The sequence below is a fragment of the Lepisosteus platostomus genome, chromosome 12 (assembly GCF_059453375.1).
Source record: "Lepisosteus platostomus isolate fLepPlt1 chromosome 12, fLepPlt1.hap1, whole genome shotgun sequence".
NCBI lineage: Eukaryota > Metazoa > Chordata > Actinopteri > Semionotiformes > Lepisosteidae > Lepisosteus > Lepisosteus platostomus.
Window position 1 is genome coordinate 15,952,857 of NC_142622.1, and position 21,081 is coordinate 15,973,937.

Genomic DNA, 21,081 nt, shown 5'->3' on the forward strand with positions numbered 1-21,081 from the left:
CTTCATGTTATTAAAAATAAATCCCTATTTGTAAAGGCTGTTTGGGATACCTTGATTATAAAATAAAGGTTTCTTAAAATCCTATGATTTTGAAGTAATTAAATGTAAATCCCTATGTTATTAGATAGATCCGTAACTTCAGAACAAGCGGGTCCAGTTTTGTGATTGCCATTGGCTTTCACGGTACAGGTCTCTGCTGCATTGTGGTACGGCTCCTTTAAGACCCGGCCCAGTAGGAGCGGGTCAGTCAGGTTAGCCGCGTCTCCAGGGCAACGGACGGTATCAACAGGGACAGGCGGCCCAGTGCAGACAGGGAGACCCCACAACGAGATAAGGGGATAAAAGTGTGCCATACCACAGAGCATAAAAAAACGGATCATGGGAAATCGACAAGGCAAAGGGACCTGTAACAGCGGATGATAACATTGAATTGATCAGTACCTAGCACAGGAAGGTCGACGCACTCATGCCGTCAACTGACCAAGAAGGGCTCGGGGGAACGGATGACTAAAAATGCACCTTTATTTTTTTTAACGAAATGGTCTGCACCGATGCTCATGCGAAAAAGAAAACCCTTTGAATAAGTAAACGGAATCGTCATTTTAAGAAAGAACAAGAGATCCAAGACCAGCTACTGTAGATCGAAGACTTCCCTTTTCTGGCATCAGTACAAATCCGAAAAAGTGCGGCGTCTCACCTTCAATGTTTACGGTTTTTTATTTATTTGCACGCAGAGGTGAAATTTTTAATTCAAAACATTGGATGCGTGCGTCAAGATGACGCAGCTGCTGTAGCCGATCGGTCTGTTGAAGAGAGCGTCCAAAAATTGAGTCCCGAATCTCAGCCTGTGAGAGCAGGACATTGAAAAGTTGCTTTATTTTGTTTAATTGCGGAAACCGACTTTCATCATGAATGTCACAGAAGTGGAAGATCACATCTCTCTGAAATATGAGATTAAAAGAAGACTTGGCAAAGGGGTGAGTTTTACCTTCTGTGTTATGTGGCGTGCTTACTGGCTGAGAAATGGTTGTTGCAGTAACAATTATTATCCCGTGGATTGACCCTCTTGTAACGACAGATAAGGGTTAGACGAAACAGCAGTGGGGAAATTTAAGATGAGTGTATTTCAGCCATAATTACGACGCAGACCTGTCAATGGAAATAAATATCATATGTTTTGTTCACAGGAACGTCACCACGAATGCGATCACTTGTGATTTAAAAATCTTAATTTCATTCGTTGCGAAAAAATTGAAATTAAAGAGCGATTTAACCATAATCCTTAAAACCTTTTTTTTGTCTGACTAGACAATTTGCCTAGTTTTATCCGATACTGTTTTTACTTAATTAAAGGTTGCAGCAGTGCTTCGCCTAGTTTTGTGAAAGTTCGTGCTTCGTACAGTTGGGTAAGGACGCTGTGGGTGGTTAGGTGCCAGTTGTCTTGGACACGGTGAAGCTCAGGCTGTTCTCTGTGTGTGCTGGTGTGCTGTTAGGGTCTTGTTTTAATTTCCTTTCGCTATTCCTGTAACAAAGCGCTGCTATAACGTTAAGATATAGAGTGGTAAAAGTCTATTAAACCACGTAAAATCACGGTAAAGCATAATAACGAACACAGCAAGGGTGTTAGCGCGGTGTCTCCACGGAAACTGCAAAAGATGCTAGGAATTATCACATGAAACTTTAAAACAGATCCAGATATACTTGCCTTAGTTACCAGAATTGTCAGGAGTCTAGATTTTCATAAGTTTACTGGTTTGGATAGTTGTGATATTTGGGGTTTTGAGACGCTTGTCATTTAGCACTCCTCCGTGTAGAGCGAAATATTTTTGATGTTTTAGAATGGTGGTAGTAATACTGTCAAATAGAAAGTCCTGGCACCTTTATTTGAAAGTTTTTCATTAGTTCACTTAGGCTGATAGCTATTGTCAAACAAATTACTCTTATCAATTACATTATCCAAGTTTAATGAGCACTGATTTAACCTGGCTTGTTGTAGGAAAGGTTCCTGGCGTGTTAACTCACTTCAGACAGGAGTGTACGTACTTTGGTCAGAAAATTGAGACATAAATATGCATACCTAGTTGGAATTAAGTTAGATCATTAAATGAACTGGTGAATAAAATTCCTTCAAAATGATGGGTGTCTGCATTCCAGGTAAGAGCTACAGGAGTTTCAAAACTAGACCAGGATGGACCGGCTATGGTCCTAATGTGCCATTGTAACCTACCGTATTTACAGGATTTAAATACAGCTGGTAATTGGTCCAGCCAAGCCATTAATTAGTTACTATTAGCAAGGTTAACATTAAAACCCACAGACGCCACTGGCTCTGCAGGACTAGAGCTGGAACACTTGTCTAAATGTCTAGATTTATTATAAAGTGCATTATCCCTGCGGTGTGCTCATGATGTGGTGTTGAAGTTATTTAACAATAGTAATCTAATGGCTTCTTGAGGTCAGACTCTCAAGTAGTGAGACAGCTGTTCACCTCTTGCTTTCAGCCCTGGGCACATGCAACTGTAATGGAATTCCACTTGAAACCTTGTTTCTTTTCAAATTTGGGAAGTGATAAAAACTAGGAACTGCACTCCCTTATATCTCACCTTTTCAATGACTTTTTTGTTGCTGTAATAATAATATAAAACTGGTCATTTGTGGTCATTTCTCATAGTCTTTGCCCGTTAAGGAATTACTTTAAAAACAATTGCGTTCTCCACAGTCAGGAGAAGAGAGTTAAAAAAGGTTCTTTTTAGTTTCATATTTCAGACATGAGGCCCTCCTTGTGCTTTGACTTGGTCACAGTAATCTGACCATTTTGTAAACATACTTCACGGCCACTAACACAAAAAGGGTTTAACCCATTACTTCCAGCATAGTCAACAACTGTATTGCGTGTCAAAATGAAATGCTGGAATCTACAGGGCCTTCCATGTGTGAGTGGACATCCTTCGCAGTCCAGCTTGTGTTCTGAGAGTATCCAGACCTGTCCTCTCTCCACACACTCCTGACATCTCAGGCAGGAGCCTAGCACTCTTGCTTCTTTTAGGAATCTGAATTCTACTATGAGATAACTTTACAGCGCAATAATTTAAATTAGGTTCTAGATTTAAACCATGGGAAACCTAGGAAGGAAAACAGTGCACTAGAGTTTGAATCATACAGAAACCTGCTCATCAGATGCTTTGTAGAGATCTGACAACTGTATGTACAGTACAAATGGAGAATCGGGTCCAGATGTCTTGGCACACATTACAAGTGTGATTAAGGACTGTTGCTCTTTCAGTTATTCCAGAATTGCTGGGCCCAATGTTATAGGTTGTACAAAAAGAAAAGCAATGACCCCTGTTATTTTTATTGGTTTTATGATCTCACAGGTTACTCGTATCGTACCAGTTCAATTTATTTTCAGAAGTGTTTCAGTGACAATCCTCCAACCTCCCAGTGCCAGCGGGCGTCTGAAGTATCCAGGGTGAACACACTGGGCTTTGCCTTCATGTCAGATAAAAGAAAGAAGCTCCAGCACTCCTTTTCTTTTTCTCTCAAGGGCTGCATGTTTTATTTATTCATGACTCGGCAGCAGTGCTGTAGCCAAAAGCTGTGGGCTGTGAAAAATGCAGTAGTGCTGTAACACGTGCAGTGTAGTGAGAGATAGATGCTCAAGCACAGTGTCTCCCATTGTTTCTCCTTGACTAGTTCAGGTTTTCCTCTGAGAAGGTGTGGATCATTTTAATTTGAACCAATAATATGATTGTATCAATGCACAGTATATCATACGTCCTTCCCTTATCTGTTACTCCTTAACATTGCTATAGTATAAACGAGCACTTATCAACAAGTACAGTTAATTACGAAGGGTTTAAAGTTGTATTAGAACGCTAAGCCATTTCTGTCATATCCATACTTGCTATTTATTTTCATGAGAAAAAATACTGTGATAATTAACCATAAACCTGTATCTGGAAAAAAAAAACCTCTCAATATATATTTTAATTAATTTGAAGACTCATTGTGTATTGATAGATAGTTTTTATCTGTGTAACTTCAACACTACCTGGTGTATCATAAAATAGGATGCACTTTAATGTGAAATTACAGAAATTAGGATTAAAAGACTTCAAGCCTCCCACCACTGAATATGTTTTTGTGGGTTTTGACTGGATTTTACTAAGGTAGTGCTTTATTGTCCTCTTTTTAAAGTTGAACAGAGCTCCATAATGCCCTTGACATGAGTAATGCTCTATAAAAGTTTGTAGAAATTCTTTCACAGTACTTCTATAAAACTGAATTCCAGGTAATGGGTTCAAGATGGGTTTGCACTTCGAGATGGTTTTCTGAGTCTGAGAATGAGTTCACCCTTCCTATTAGACTGGTGATTTATCCTGCACTGTGTACTCTTCATTTCGACTATGTATAGTCACCAGGACACCAGTGTCACTAAACCACATTCCACAGGTAGTTTCATTTTTGTACAAGCAGTGATTCTGAACAAGTACATTCTTCAGCTGGATGTACAATATTTTTCACAGGTGCAGTGTTTGTAGAAGCCCTGTTTTTAAGTTGGTCAAAATGTGTTTGTTTGAAGTAACTGAATATGGCAGGCCTTCAAATATTTTAGTTCATCTTCGCCAGCCATGCGTAACTGTCCACTGTTATGGCTTGGGCTGTCTTGGCTACAGTTGTTTAATGGCTGTTTTTGATGTCAAGATTTACACATCTGTGCCTGGCAGCACATTGAGAGAAGAATAAACGCTTTAGAAGTCTTCGTGTGCAGCCTAACCTAACCTTTCTTTGTGCTTCTTTTTGTGTAGGCATATGGAATAGTCTGGAAGGCCATTGATCGGAAAACTGGAGAGATTGTTGCGGTGAAGAAGATATTTGATGCTTTCAGGAACAGAACAGATGCTCAGGTAAGCAGAGAGCAGATGCATTGAATTGCAAATGTGTCCTCCATTTTGTTTTTCAACTTTATTGAGGCTTGTTTTTTTGCTTCTTAAAAGGCTGGCGATATTGAAGGTCATGTCATTGCACCAAGTCTCCCACCCCTGTGCCCAGAATTCATACATGTATACCAGAGTTTCTTTTTTCTCTTCAAGACACTCGTAACTTCTGTAAAATATTGAATCCTTTTTTGAACCACCTACAAACACAGGTGTCTCTGACCCAAAAAGTACATACGGTATTGCTCACTGCATGGTGCAGACTGAATAGTGTGGTGGTCAGCACTGTCGCTTCAGAGCTCTGGACTGACCATCTCACACAAGGTTTTGTCCCACCTTGTAGCATGTGTTTTAGCCTTCAGATTCCTTCAATCCTGGGAAGAAGCAGCTTGAGGATCATTAAGGGGTTAGGTATTACATCAGAGAGGCATTAATTAATCCAACTGTGGAGTACTGCTGTAATTATTATTTTGGGGTGTATTAGTAGTAAACGTTAACATGGTCTGTTTAGTGAACCTTCTATGTTTAGGGAATACTTTTATGCTGGTTTCCCAACTGGTAATTAGTAAGAAATAGTCTTTGTCCACATCTTTATCTAACACAAAAGAGTTTCGGTAAGTTTACTGGAAACTGAAAACAGTGTCTGTGTTTTTTGGTAATTGCACCGTTGAAGAATCGTTGCCTAATTCCAGTTTTTTCAGTCATTGCATTTTCTTTTTTTGCAGAGAACATTCCGAGAAATAATGTTTCTTCAGGTAGGAATATCTTTATTACCTGTTCTGATCTTAAAAATATGGAAGTTGATCCTGGTCATCTTCTCATGAAGATAAAACTAAGACTTGGGGTTGCAAATTTTTGTTTGTCTTATTTATGTAATGGTTTTACATTTTTTTAAATTCTGTTCGATATTTAGATGATGTATGGATCATTTACACATATCATTGAAAAGCTGATTAGCTTAAAAGTTGTTTTAGAATTTTCTGGTTTGCCCTTTTTGAATAATGCTCTTAACTATAATTAAATTAAATGCTAATTAATAACATACTAGAACCTTAGACTTTAAACAATTTCCTGCATTTAGAATCTACAATTTAAGAAACATTCATTTTAAAATGAAAATGCCTACTTAGATTAAAAAGTAAATGAAAAATAGTAATACATTTAGCATCTAATTGTCATGTGTGATGAGATGTGACTGCTTAGATGTGATATTGGTATTGTTGAAGTTCACTTTCTATTGAACTGCAAAATCCATATAGAGGCAGATTTTGTAAATACCGTTTTGTTATGTTGCATTATTTTATCATCACAATAACAACATATCTAAATATGTACTTCATAAGCGATGCACAATTAATGTGAAGGTGGAACAATTTACTGTTTTATATTCCAATAGGTATGCTACACTAGGTTATGCTTTGTAAACAACTTTAAAGGCCAGATTGTTAACACTGACCTTAGGAATACTATTACTAGGTCCAAAGGTTTACAATTCTAAACGTAATTTACCATAGAGACAGGTACAGGGACAGTGCTATCTAGCTCAAATTCAGTGATGATCTCTACCAGCATGTTGGTAATGCAAACAGACATTTCAGCAGTACTACTCATTCTTGAAATCATTCTTTGCTTTTTGTCTTTAACCACTCTTTTGTCTTTATCCACTCTTTATATAAATATATGTATGTCCCTATGTTAATCCCTGAGGAAGAATTTGGCTTTCAATTAAGAGTGAACAGTTTAATGAAACTGCAGACTTAATCATACAGTATGATGAACTTTACATGTGTGTCTTTCTTAAGACATAATGATTGCACTTTGCTATTTGCTAAGGTCCTATCACTGCTAGGTAAGTTATGGTGTGTATTATGTGTTCTGTTCTTGCCTTGACCAAAGTCATTCTGGGACAACACTGACATGTTTTCTACTAATTAAGTTAGAGTAGGGACCTGCGTAGTAAAATATAGAAATTAGTTTGACAGCCCAAATATTTTTTATTCTATCCACACACCAGAAGGAAGGCTCAATAGCCAAAGCATTTGTGAGTTTTCTTGCCAAGATGCGCTTGTTCAAATATACACTAGCAGCAACAGAAGTTCAAATCATTTTTTCTTTGTAGGCCTTTTTTTTATTTTGTTTTCTGTCTGTATTTGAAATAATGTGTGTTTATTCTTCCTAAGGTAAGGAAGTAGGTCAGTGTTAAAAGTCAGGCTTATCTCTTTTGTGCAGTAGTGTGCATATTCTTCACACTAATCAGAGCTGGAGCCATGGGGCATACCTCAATAATTATTCTGATTTTATTACAGAAGGGTTTAAAAATACAACACTGTATTATAATTTGTTCAAAACAGGGAGTAACATTTTGGTCTTTGCTAATATATACTTTGTGTTCTGACTTAATAATAGAGTTGTTTAGTTTAGTGGCTGAACATTTTTTGTCTTCTTTAACAATCACAAAATATTTTCTGGGGGTTAGCAAAATCATTAAACCACAGGGCAGTTAATCAGCAAGGTGGAGCTACAGATGAATCCAAATGATTTACAAAAACGTTTTTAAAAAATGTAATATCAAGGGATGTTTTCCCAATACAACTATTTAACATCCTGAAAAGTACTGACAAGGTCAAACAAGTGAAATCCAAACCAAAGCACACAAGTGGAATCTTTGTGGAAGTGAATTTAGAACTGAGAGCAGGAGGCACTACTTTCTTCAAAGGGTTGTGGGAGTATAGAACAAGCTCATAATCTGTTTGAGAACAGCTGAATGAGATCCTTGAATCAGTTCGACACGAACTACAAATGCACTGATGTTAAGACTGGTTCCTCTCACATTGGTTTATCCAGTATAGTACATATCTTAAATCCAGTTGAATGGACTGCTTTTTTTATTTTGTGGTAAAAGATTTGAAGGCTGTGATCTGTAAAGGAGAAAGCAGAAGTAAAATGTGTCTCTGTGTTGTGTTTTAGGAATTCGGCGAGCATCCCAACATCATCAAACTGCTGAATGTCATTAGAGCTCAGAATGACAAGGACATCTATCTGGTCTTCGAGTACATGGGTGAGGACATGGTTACCTGCACAGGTGTACCCCATGTCACGACATCCCTTTACCTTCCAGTGCAAACCAGAACAGCATGAACAGGGGTTTTCCCTGACATTTCAGCTAATGTGTGTTTATTGTTAAAAAAGTTTGTCCTTAAAAGAGCTTCCTCTAAACTTGTAAATAATGTATAAGGAAGATAGAAACTTTTCCTTAATGTCTTTTTTACAGTACGTATCAGTGTGTCAGGTACAGATTTGTTCCATTCAGTGTTCATTTAAATATTTCCTTAATTACTACATTTAACCAATCAATTAAGGAACTGCTTGAATTACAAAATACATGTATTTATTGTACTGTTGTTGCTGAGCTCAGAGCTGGTACTGTTTAAATGCCAGTCATCAGACAGCGTACTGTACTGTTGGCAAACTGTCAGATGCTGAGTGTTTAAACTAGGACAGACACCTCTGATGTCTCAGGTTCTTTTTAATGCAGCGGGATTTCCCATCTTTGATCTCTAACAGGTTTCAGGGCTGATTGCTTGACATCCTTTGTTATTTTGTGATCTTGTAGTCTGAGGCTCCATCCTGGTCTAACTGAAGAAGAAGAAACATAGATAGGCTGCATTGAGAATGCACTGCAGCGTTATGCCTTATCTATCTGCCACACCTTTTGTGCTTAAGCTCCTCGAGGATAGTGTACATTTCATATTCACTGGTCATCGCAGAGCTCTCAAATTCAAAGCCAGTTTATCTCTCTCAATTCTCTGTCAAGGACGTCCCACCTTCCAATATCGAAACTCTTTATGCAAATGATTATGACAGCTCTCATTTCTTTAAGCAATCACATGATCTTCCTGAGCACCTGGCCTGTTTTCAAGACATTCTTTCCAGTATATACGCCTGAACTAATGCATAATATCCATCTGAAATATGTCTGAATTGCAGGAGAACAAATCCTCTGCATTTTCAGAGCAGACGCACTGTGAATGAAAGCTGATGATTACACATAAAGTTTCTGTTTCTTGTTATCCGTAAAACAATTGTCTCGGTCTTTAGTGCAACCGGTCGTATGAAAGGTGTATGATGTGTGAAGGGTGAAGCAACAGAACTTAATAGGTACTTAGCTTGACAGCTTATATATTAAAGATTTAATGATGTATTCTCACTGTCAGGCACATCAAGCAGTGTATTATTTTGGTTCAATTCACAGAGACAGACCTGCATGCCGTGATAAAGAAGGGGAATTTGCTCAAGGATATTCACAAACGATACATCATGTACCAGCTCCTGAAGGCCACAAAGTTCCTGCACTCAGGCAACGTTATTCATAGGGACCAGAAGGTACTTCAGTAGAAATAAATCTGCCAAGACTTTTGTAGTTGTGTGAGATGTACTTACGATATTGTGGAAGTATAAACTGCTTTAAGTGACAGCTGATTAGCCAACCAGTAACTGTCCTAATATAATCCTAGTACAATAGGAGGATGTCTTGAGACAAATGACTTCTGACACACTTTGAGTCTCACAGTGCTTTATGGGACAGTAGGCATTAACTGGAGCAGTGTCACATCTCTCAGTTACATTACTGCAAGCCTGCAGGTTTCTACCCAGCTTCTGTTTTAAAAGCAGGGTATAGATTGAGGTATTTAAATAATGAATTCATTAGGACATGAAGGGAGCACAAAGGTGTTCTTAATATTCGAGGAATATTTTACTCCTGCCCCTGTTTTGAAACATATCTGTCTTTTCTGTAAAATAAACAATTATACCTTAACATTTTTCAGACCTTATCACAAATTACACACCCGAATTTTGATTTTAATTTGTTTCAGTAGAAAGATCTCTGGCAAACATAGAAAAACCTCAGTTAGCTGATTTGAAAATTGTGTTTGGAAGCTGGCTTCAGAAAAGAAGGCTAACCAGAAATATACGATAATCTTGACAATGTAATGGGAAGCTTGGTTAAATTTGATCTTTAGGATTGCTAGATGAATAAGAAAAATGAGAACCCCAAATCCCTTTTTCATGGTTATCCGTGAATTTACCACGGTGAATTTATTGCGATACCTGCTTACTTTTATCATACCTTTGCGGTGGTTTCTCATTGTGTCATGCCTTCAGTGTGATTTACTGCAGATGCTCACAGCCTGTAGGAGGTGCCACTTTGAGCTTGGGCTATGTCTTTAGCTGACTGACAGGGATTCCTCAAACAGCATCTCTCACTTAGCTGAGCTTTGTGGGGTTTGGGTGGGCTTAAGTCAGCCAGGCCCCTACAAGTTTGCCGTGACATCAGATAAAAAAATAATTCCTCTTCAATTGTTTTTTAAAATACTGTGGTGCCTGTGGTGTGTTGGATATGAGTGCATGCTCAGGTCCTCATTTGTTTTTAAATTGGTTGAGTTAATAATAGATTGGGTAATAATGTTACCCAATTATTATTAAAAATATAATTCAAGACAAGAACATACTTGTATATTAACAGTGAGGAAGAAAGAATAAAGGTAGTAAGACTAACAAAATTAGAAAGCGTATCCAATTTTCTGCTGTTTTCTTGTATTTTACATATGTGTCTTTCTCTGTGTCCCCAGCCTTCCAATATCTTGCTTGACACAGATTGCTTTGTGAAGCTGTGTGACTTTGGTCTGGCACGTTCGCTGTACCAGATCCAGGAGGATGCTGGGAACCCTGCTCTGACAGAGTATGTGGCCACACGATGGTATCGTGCCCCTGAGATCCTCCTTGCTTCCACCAGGTACACTTCAGCATCTACAGCAAATATTGTTTCGCTTGAATTACAATACTTTAAAATAGAACAGAGTGTTTAATACAAATCTAGAGTGCATCACAATTTGTGCAAATACAGTCTAGTTTAGGATTGCTGCTTGTGTTAATTGTCTTCATAGGCATAAACATTAATCCTAGATCTATAGGAAGAAGAAATCAGCTGTTTACCTGTTTCTCTAACTGCAACTTGAGTTTTAAGTTTGTAGCAAAATAAAAGTGTTAGGGGCTACAAAAAATCAATGTACAACATTCTTGTAGAAATTCAATTCATCCAAATAATTAATGGCAAGATTTTGGATCTATGTGATCATGAGCAAATGAAAGTGATAAGAAATAGTCTTATGTGGGAATCCATGTCTTAAATGGGAAACTATTATAATTGCACATGGGAGATACACATTTGTCTGCACAAAAAAACCCAGAAAAGATTCAGTTATATTTACAATGTTTTTTAAATACACTACTAAATATACAACTTATAAGTCAACAGTAGCTATTTCAGATATTACCTGTCGATTGCCACTTGCTATTGTGAAATTAAAATAACTTGCTACAGAAAAAAAGGTAGCCAGCTATGATTAACATGTCTGTCCTTACAGGTACACGAAGGGGGTGGACATGTGGAGCATTGGCTGTATCCTCGGAGAAATGCTGCTGGGGAAAGCTCTGTTCCCAGGCACATCTACGATAAACCAGATTGAAAGAATCATGAGTGCCATTCCTCCACCTATTCATGAAGGTGAGGTCATCGGAAAGAGGAGTGCTCCCAATGTCCGGAGTACACCTATAAACCCATGAACAAGATTCAAGAGAACATGTGTCAGACTGAACAGGCCATTATTTTCACATGAAGTCAAGTACAGTGACTTGTAACTGAGGGGGGCGGGGGTTATTGTCTTAATAATTCAGTAATACTGACAGAGTGGACCCACTGAGGAAAGCCCAGCTGTCATGACCAGCCACCGATTCCAAGCCGTCTCTCCTGTCTCCTGTCTCCTGTCTCCTGTCTCCTGCAACGATTGGCACTGTTTTCTTATCTGTTGAAACGGATTGACTTTCCACTGCTTTTCAGTTAGTGTGTCTTTGAAGAAGCAACCTCCACCTGCCGTTTACAATAGTACACCCGGTATTTTCAGTAAGAGAATAATACAAGACCCCAAGATATTTGTAACTGATGTTAATTCAGGAGAACTACCACTATAGATTGAACAGACACTGTATTTAATAAGTACACAGTTGATAAAATATGCTTTCAAAATTAGATGAAGACTGTTAATAGAAGCAGTCTTTGTAGTCATGTTAGCTGAGTTTTCTGAATTTATATCCAGTACAACAGTTTTCCTTTTTTTTGTTTTTAGATATATATTCAATAAAATCTGACTATGGAGCTTCAGTAATCCAGAGAATGTTGTCAAGGTGAGTTCACAGTCTTTTTTTCTCCTCTTTTTTACAAGTTACTCAGGGAGACTAAATAATACCGACACTTTACACTCAGTTTCATGTGTTATGAGCAATGTCTGTATTCAGAACATAAAATGTGGAAGCTTACATATTCTGAGAGCATTTTTTTATTTATATTTTTTTCATGAGATTTTTCAAAACAAGCTAGCCACTTTGAATAAGCAAGTCTCGAATTTTTATGTATCTGTATCATTGTCAAAGGTTTTAACTGCATGAAAGGAATAGGCAGCATGTACAGCTGACTCATTTCATAGATTTCTGATTGCAGAATGTATGGTGGCTTGAATGCAGAAATTTGATTTTGTTGTAATGAAATAAAAATATACTATGTTAAAAGATTTATTGGTTGTATCCTGATGGAAACATTATCTAGTTTGTGATCTCGTTTTCTTGATAAGGTAATCTTGAAAGGTTTGTCCAGTTTCGAGAAGTTTACATGGGTTGTGTGGACCATTTTGGGAAGTTTTTGTTGAATTTAACAGATTGTGCCGAAATACAGTTTACAGTGGCTTAGTAGTTAGGATACGATTTTGTAGAGCTTATAAACCTGCCCCTGGCAACAAATACGTTGGATTAGACTTGATCAAACTTTGAACAAGCTTTGCTATCACAATTTAAACTGGAGGTTAAAGGTAGTGACCCAGTTAGTTTTATTAGCAGCTATTTTTATGACTCTAAAACAAATAGATTTGCCATGCACATGGAAAGACTCCAGGTTGCCAGCTAGGATAAATAGTGTACTGATGAGTGCAGTGAATGGAGAAAAAGGATACGTACTTCACACTGCACACTACAAGAGTCAAGACACCAAAACATGATTTTGTTCTCAGTGATCAATGTTTCTCACTCATTCATTTTTAATGTATCTGTCCTTTTCACATTTTTATTCTGAAATGGTAACAATGGCCTTTCCATTTCCTTTTTGAGAATTCTGTTTTGTTCAGGCTAAGGAGATGAGCATTCCAGGTTGCTAAGGTGACTAATGTCTCTTTTCTGAATTTGAGATAACTCTTGTCTTTGCTATTAAAGTATGTACTTTAATATATACCGGGGCGGTGGGTGGCTCTGTGGCTAAGGATCGGCGCCTGTGGCTGGAAGGTTGCTGGTTCATATCCCGCGGTACGCAGAGGAATCCTACTCCGCTGGGCCCCTGAGCAAGGCCCTTAACCCCAACTGCTCCAGGGACGCCATATAAGTGGCTGACCCTGCGCTCTGACCCCAAGCTTCTCTCCCTGTCTGTGTGTCTCATGGAGAGCAAGTTGGGGTATGCGAAAAGACAAATTCCTAATGCAAGAAATTGTATACGGCCAATAAAGTGATCTTATCTTATCTTAATATACATGGACTTTTATATGTGGCCATTTTTCCAGTACTGGCATAACTCTTAGAACACTATGGTCATTTGAAGAAAAAAAAACAATTGATTGTTCTAATTTGAGTGTCAGTACTTTTGACTGTACAAGCTTTAAGACTGTACAATTGGTTCATAGGTCCAGAATTCCCCTTGAAGACTTGCTGCCTCCCTCAGTGCCCCCAGATGCCCTTGATCTGCTGCAGAAGCTGCTGGTATTCAACCCTGATAAGAGACTCACTGCAGAGGAGGCTCTGGCACACCCCTATGTCAGCAGGTAATAGGAGACAAAACAGTTACAAAGTACTTATCTCCAAAATTAAACAAATCATTTTAATTCTTTATGCTGTTCGTTGAACTCCACGGCTGTTTATTGTTCCTTATTTGTGGTATGGTAACCAAAACTGAACGCAATATTCGAATTAAAGTCTTACTAAAGCTCTGTAAGCTTCAACCTTTATCTATTTAAATCCCACACTTCTTGCTACTTTACTCGATGATTTATTTTGTTTTATTTATTAAAGGATGAAGTTTGTACCAAGGATAAAAATAGGGAAATGGCGGATGTATTAAATAGATATGTCTGTCACATCTGTCAGTCTGTCTCTAACAACACTGCAAGCCCACAGGAGTCTGTCAACCTATTGGCCAGTTCTACAGATATAAGTTTTGAAAGATTATAGATATAAGTTGAGTCACTAGTGTGGAATAGTGGTTAGGACTCATTATGGGCTGAAGTACCAGATAGGGCCCTGCTTTTGGACCCATTCAGACAGATGTGAGCAGAAGTGTTTCCAGGACTTTTCTCTTGGAAGTCCTGATGGATGCCTATATCACTACATATACGGCAGATAATTTTTAATACACATCATTTTAATAAGGAAAAAATATTCTGTTGTACATTGCCTCTTGTTATATTTTATTCATTAAACTGTTCCACTGGGGAGGAAGCAGTTTTTGTCCTGGAATGGAAGGTCCAGAAATCTCCTCTGCAGGTTATGAAACCTGATGACGGACGCTGTCTTGTCATCCTTGCCAGGTTCCACAGCCCTGCAAAGGAGCCCAGCCTGGACTACGATGTGGTTCTCCCTGTGGATGATGACACGCAGCTGTCTGTAGCAGAGTACCGCAATAAGCTCTATGAGGCGAGTGGGATCCGTGCTTTGCTGGGAAGCTCCAGTACCGCAAATAAATAACCACAGAAGTGAATTATTAACTACAGTGATCTCATCTTGCAAGCTAGTAATTCAGAGCTTTCAGAGTTTTATTGTTAAATAAAATTAAATTAGTTTGCATCTAAATAATCTGTTGTGAAGGGATAGATTTGAATGTTTAGTGCTGTACTCTTCGTGCCCCATGGAGACCTTGATCGGTTATTTTATAAGTGAATTTTTATGGGGAATTGTACTGTAGGTACGGGCAACACACACAGTGGGCAACTTTTCTTTAAGAAAGACCTAGCGCCCCCTCCTGGTTTGTAGATGATCCTGGACAGGAAGGCAAGTCTGCGGCTCCAGCGGCAGCAGGGCAGGCTGAAGGAGGCGGCCGTGGGGGAGCAGCAGGAGAGACCCCCCGAGGAGCAGAAAGAGGCCAGTCCGCCTGCCCCCGAAGCCACACTGCCGCCTCCTGGAGCAGCAGCGCAGAAAGACCGAGCCGGGACCAGTCCGGACTACAGCCCCAAGGCCACCAAGACCACTTACAACCCCATTACACACAGCCCAGCGTCTTATGGTGCCCTCCCTAGTGAGTCTCTTCGCACAGTTCTGGTTGTCCTTGAGCAAAAACAAAAGGTCCAAAGTCATGCTGACCACAAGAAGCCGTGCAGCGTAGCATGTGACTCACCAAGCTGGCAATTTTTCATCTTTACTGTGAAAAGAAAAAAAAAAGCATTTTAAAAAACAATGAGGAGCTTTGGTTTATAAATACTACTCTTGCATGTGCTACTGCCAGTTATTGTTTGGTAGCAGGGTTTGGAAATCTAGAATATTGTGGCATCACAGTGATTTATAGTATAAATGGTCACTGAATATGATGACATTTAACCTTCGCCAGCCAGTGTAATTTCCCCAAGCCATTTCAGAGTTAAAAGGACCAGCAAATGATCTTAATGTATACAATTATGCAACGGTGCTTATTCATATCTGGGAATACCAGCTGTGGCCTTGATAAACCTTCTGTCTGATCTCTTGAGACGGCGGTCCCAAGTCTTCCCAGAACCCCTCCACAGCAGCTCTTCAACGCGGCGCGACGGCAGGCAGGAAGCTGCCGCGTCAGACCAGCCACGAGAACGTGACGGCGCCGCCCGCAGCCTCGCAGGGACCCAACGGGCTCAATGTGAGTTTTAGATATTTAGCGCAACATTTGTGCCCTTTAACTGTGGTCTGATCTGGATTATGCTATGCGTGAAAAGTGGCTTTACTGTGCTTACTGTATGATGCAGCAAAACACCGTGCACTGTGCTCTCGGCAATCCTTTGAGACACCCCAGAGCAGTAATGCCCAGTGATGGCAGGTTATCCAGGTAAAGTGTGTTCGATGGGGCCCATGGAACGGATCTGGTTCCGCACTGCTGACAAGTGACTAATGGCCAACTGATTTCACGGCGCCACAGTGATCATGCCCTGGGACCTCATCGCTGCCTTCCTGTGATGCCATCCTGACGTGACAAGCAGCAGAAAGACACGCTGCCTCATGCTTCTCGTGTAACAGTTGCTTTCTTGTAAGATAAGAATGTGACGGTGATCCTGTGGATGACTCTGCTTTTAAGGCAGTTGAAGTAATTTGTAAATTTACGGATGTATGTTTTGCTTATTTAATACTACCATAATGTAGGTCAGGAGTGAGCAGTCGTGGTTATACTTTCTGTTCCATTATAAGATTTCAACCCAAGCAGTACCTTACATCCTTGAACCGTAATTAATTACAAGTCTCTTAAGATCTCGTTACAGTACTGTGCAAAGGTTATTATTTGGGTTATCTTATTAGAATCTTTTGTAATTCTGTTGTATTGTAACGGCTACAAACAGGCGCAGATTTATAAGGATTGTGCTGTACTTTGTCTGCCTCCTTTTGCTTTCCTGTTGTGTTTGCAGTGTAGACCTGATACAGGATTTTTAAGGCATCCTATATCAAGTGACTTTGCCCTCTGAAACATTGCACAAGGTTTGTAGGTTGGTTCGAGTGTCTGTTTTCTGATTCCAGGTAGCCTTTGTGAGGCTGCTTTCAGATGCATGTCAAGCTTTTGTGGTGACCATTCAAGCACTTTGGAAAGCAAGGTGGAACTTGGAATTCTCACATTTCTTTTCACTTTGTCTGAAATCACTATCCTGATATACCCGAAGTCAATGTCTAATAGCAAATAACCTGAAACCTTTCCACAAGACTGCAATCAGAAAGAAGCAGGTAGTGTAAAGCTTCGAGAGGCGTAGACCGGAATGTGGAAGCTGTGGAGCTCTCTAGCCCTGAACGCATGCTGACCCAGCCCTGGGTAACAGGATCCTTTCTGCTCCTCAGAGTCAGGCTCCAGTGAGGGGGGCGGAGCAGCATCGTGGCCGTTCGGCTCCAATCGCCCGAGCCCGCTCCTTCTCTCTCACCCAGAACCGCTTCAACAACCCTCTGGTCAGGAAGGAGGAGCCCGACGTGGCCGCAGGGATGAGTGTGGGCACTGCGCGCCTGGTAAAGACACCGTCTTGTTAGAGTTATTTTTTAAAATAGATGTTTATGCAAATTTGGGAATAAGCTAACATTCAAGGATTTTGCTCTGGGGAAAGAATTACTTCTGATCTTCTAAAGGTTTAAAGGTACTATTCAAGCTTAAAACAAAATAGGAAGGGGAATAATTTTTGGATTAACATTTTCAGAAAATTAATTTAATGTTCTGTATATATATATGTATGTATAGTAAGAAAAGTGGTTATGCTTCTACTGCACAATTTTGCACTATGTTTTCTAGACTTTAAAAATCATTCTACCACTTATGCTTGAGAATGCAGTGTACATATGCATATGTACACTGCACGTACATACTGTACATACTGTACGTAGGGCTAATAAAGTGCTTTTATCTTATCTTATCTTATCTTATCTTATATTACATATTAAATGAACTACAGGTACACAAGGTACATTACTAAATTTTATTGTATTTAAAGTTAGATGTTAAAAGCATATGAAGCGTTTCTACAGGTTTCCCTGAAAAATAATTATCAAAGTAAAATTTGTCTTGTGTCCTTGTTGAAGTCTCTAGCCCTCTGACAATAAGAGATTATACCTGACTTGTCTGAATATATTCAGGTAGTGGAACAAGCAGCGGTATGAATGTTTTTTCTTCTACTGATGTTGCACCTTTTCCTTTTTTAAAAATGTTTTTTTTCCTGTTTTCAAGAATCAGAGGTCACATTCACAGACGCGTGAGAGCAAACCTATCCCAAAATTCAGCAAGAAAACGTTCCAGAATGCCTCCAATGTTGGAGCTGCAGGGGACCCTAAGGCTAAGCTGGGCAGCTATGCACAAGCCTACGGGACCATTAACAAAACTGAACTGGAAAATCTACTGCGGGTTCGCAGTAACCAGTAGCACCTTCTCCTGGGGACTGCAATTGCAAACACTACCTGGAGGACAGGAACGTTTGGCACAAAGCTCTACAGTAAACATGTTTTCAGAAGAAGATTCTGTTATCAGTGGAAACCACTGCAGTTTTTTGAGTTCCTTCACAGACACTTTGCTTTAGTATTCCCAATAAATTGTCGCCTTAATGCCCATCACTCCTATGAACAAACCACAGGCTTCAAACTGGATCATGTGAACAGGTTCTTGGACCTTGGGCAATGCAGTCAGCATTAAACCATGAAGCCAGTGTTTTCAAAAAGCACATGTCTTGCATTTTAAAGTTTATGTATAGACAAAGCATCCTAAATTAAAACTTACCAGCAGTAATCCTAAATTAAATTACCTCAGTTGCCTTTTTTATTTTTATACCATTTGTATTTAAGTTTTCTTATTCTTACTGTGTTTTATCTTCAAGAAGCAAAAGCTAAGAGTTAATTTAAGAGCTATATATATATGCATTTATACAAAGTTTTGTAGTTTGCATTTATACAGAGTTTTGTAGTTTTCTACAAGTCCGTGAAGAAATGTCATATATCTACAGGAAAATAGTCTAAAATTATCCATGCATCTCTCTTTTGATACGTCAGCTACACCATTGCATCTCTTATTTATATACTTTCCCATAAGACTACAGTCCTGTTTGTTGGTAACAAGTTTAAAATCATACAGAAAATCTTTATAAAATATAAAAACTGTATAGAGAGCTTTATTTTCCTGCTCACTTCTTAGTCTTTGTCTCTCAGTCATAATCATCTGTGTAAGGACTATTTTACCTGGGAGGGACTACTAATGCAACATTCTATGCACTTGCAATTTTTTTAAAGTTGAAAGCAACATTAATTCCATGCAGGTTTGTAAAATACAATTATTGAGAGCCCGAAAACAACTTACTCTGTCAGTCAGAGGTTGAAAAAATGCAAACTAGGAAATAAGTGCCTTATTTAAAATACGGATGGAATGTAAAACAAAATGAAATGGAAACATGAAAAAAATATTTAAATAGTGTAAAATGGTCTTGTTCAATGGCAGTGGTTCTCTTTGCACTATTCTCAGGATTTGTTTTTTAAAGATCCATGCCATATTACAAGACAAGGAAGTAGATTCAGCCAATTTTCCCAGCATAGTTTTGCGTCCCTGATACAAATGGATGTCGTCCTGTGGTTCAGATATAAGCACCATCTTCTCCCTGTGCTGTGGACAAGGCCTAGTGACCAGAAATAGATGTCATAGTCACATGGCTTCCCTGTCAAGGCTGCTAAGTGTAATGTGGCAGGGCCTTTATGAAACTGTGACAGTGTTTCATAATGTCCTAATTATAATGTTAATGTGTATTTTTGGATTGGGAAGATAATGGTTTTATGACATTTAGTTACACTCTCATAAATGATTGTGTACATGTTTTAAAATAGTAGCCATATTTTTTCAGTAATAAACAGGAATGATGTTTAGATCATTTTCCTTAATATATCTTTCTAAAAATGATGAGAAAATCCTGAAGAAAAGTTCTAATTGGAAAAATGTATGAATCTTAATATTTTCAAATAATACTAGGTCAGGCTTTTAAAAACTTAACAGTTGTTCAGGGAATGTTGTATAAACCATACCTAAAATTGGTAAACAATATTCATGTTGGAGAAATTATATTGGTCTTGCTTAACAATTAACCGTTGAATGCAGTTGTACAGTAGATAAGTATTCAGTGGGATATAAATAGATACATATCACAGAATCTGTTATAAAATCATAGTGTTGCTGATTCCAGCAGCCAACAATCAAAACTTTAAATTTTATCTACTACAGTACATCAAGTCTGAAACTTTTGCTTCCTTCTGGTTTACCCCGGCTCTGTAAGAAGGCTGCAACAGAGAAGGGTAGTTATTTGTGTAGGACGGATAAAATTGTGAACTATGCAGGCAACAATCCAGCTGGGTTGTTAAAACCTTTGGAAAATGAAATGCTTAAAGATTTTGTCTAGGTATTTTCAGATTGTGCTTATGAATATATAAATGACTTTTCTTTGTTTCTATTTAAAAACACAACCCTTTATCATTTTAAACTGTATTTGGGAAAATTACCTGTTGAGTCATTGAAAAACTGTTGGTTTTTTTATCTCGCAGGTCATGCCATTAGGAAACATTCCTAAATATTAAATGTTTAAAGAAATGTACTTTGACTTGTTTGTTTTGCTTAAATTGCTGACTTGAACACTAAAAATGTTTTTCCCTAAGATGAGCACTTCATTAGCCAGAAGAAATATTTAATAGTTGGCCAGCAGAATGGCAATTCAGATAGATGAACTGCAAGAAACAAAAGAACTATCAAATAATAGTCACAATTAAGAGTTATGTAAAGCAGTAAAGAGTAACAGTGGTAGAAAATAAAACAATTTTTCTTTCCTTGTAAACTAGAAACTACTAGATCTACAAAATTAAAAAGCTATTTAACAATCTGTAGCAGAGTTTGAATAACCAAATGGGAATATACTGTACCTCTTAAAACTGAAACGCTTCTGTGTTTTTGAAATAATGGTATTTTTTTCTTTCTGTGGTGTACTTAATGTATTCTTATTGTAACTTTTTGAAAGGCCAGTATACACTGAGAAATGTGTGTCAATAAATATGTACAGTATTTTAAAATCGGACCCCTTTTGTCTGTATTTGTTCACTTAATCTGTGAAGCCTGCTGAAAAACACAGTACACTTTAGCCCATATGGATATGGATGCTTCTGTGAGAGATAGTCTGCCTGGGGCAATGAGCTCATACTTTGTTTTGTTGTAATAATGATATTTACCTAATGCTTGGTGACCTACGCTATTAGCAAAAAAAAATCTGAACTGTAAAAAATCGCAGAGTGCAAAAGTCGTTTTGTGAATTTTGTACAATGGTATAACACTTGC

General features: G+C 38.5%; 1 protein-coding gene across 1 annotated transcript; it reads left to right on the forward strand.

Annotated features, from left to right (window-relative positions):
- The first annotated feature begins 247 nt into the window (after window positions 1-247).
- mapk15 (mitogen-activated protein kinase 15) lies at window positions 248-20,824 on the forward strand. Its single transcript, XM_088601112.1, has 14 exons — window positions 248-977; window positions 4,809-4,907; window positions 5,663-5,692; window positions 7,905-7,995; window positions 9,190-9,320; window positions 10,568-10,731; window positions 11,363-11,502; window positions 12,122-12,179; window positions 13,715-13,852; window positions 14,615-14,720; window positions 15,057-15,318; window positions 15,767-15,909; window positions 17,088-17,249; window positions 17,959-20,824. The coding sequence occupies exons 1-14, from the start codon at window positions 909-911 to the stop codon at window positions 18,148-18,150; spliced, it is 1,785 nt and encodes a 594-aa protein (XP_088457238.1). The 5' UTR covers window positions 248-908; the 3' UTR covers window positions 18,151-20,824.
- The last annotated feature ends 257 nt before the right edge of the window (window positions 20,825-21,081 follow it).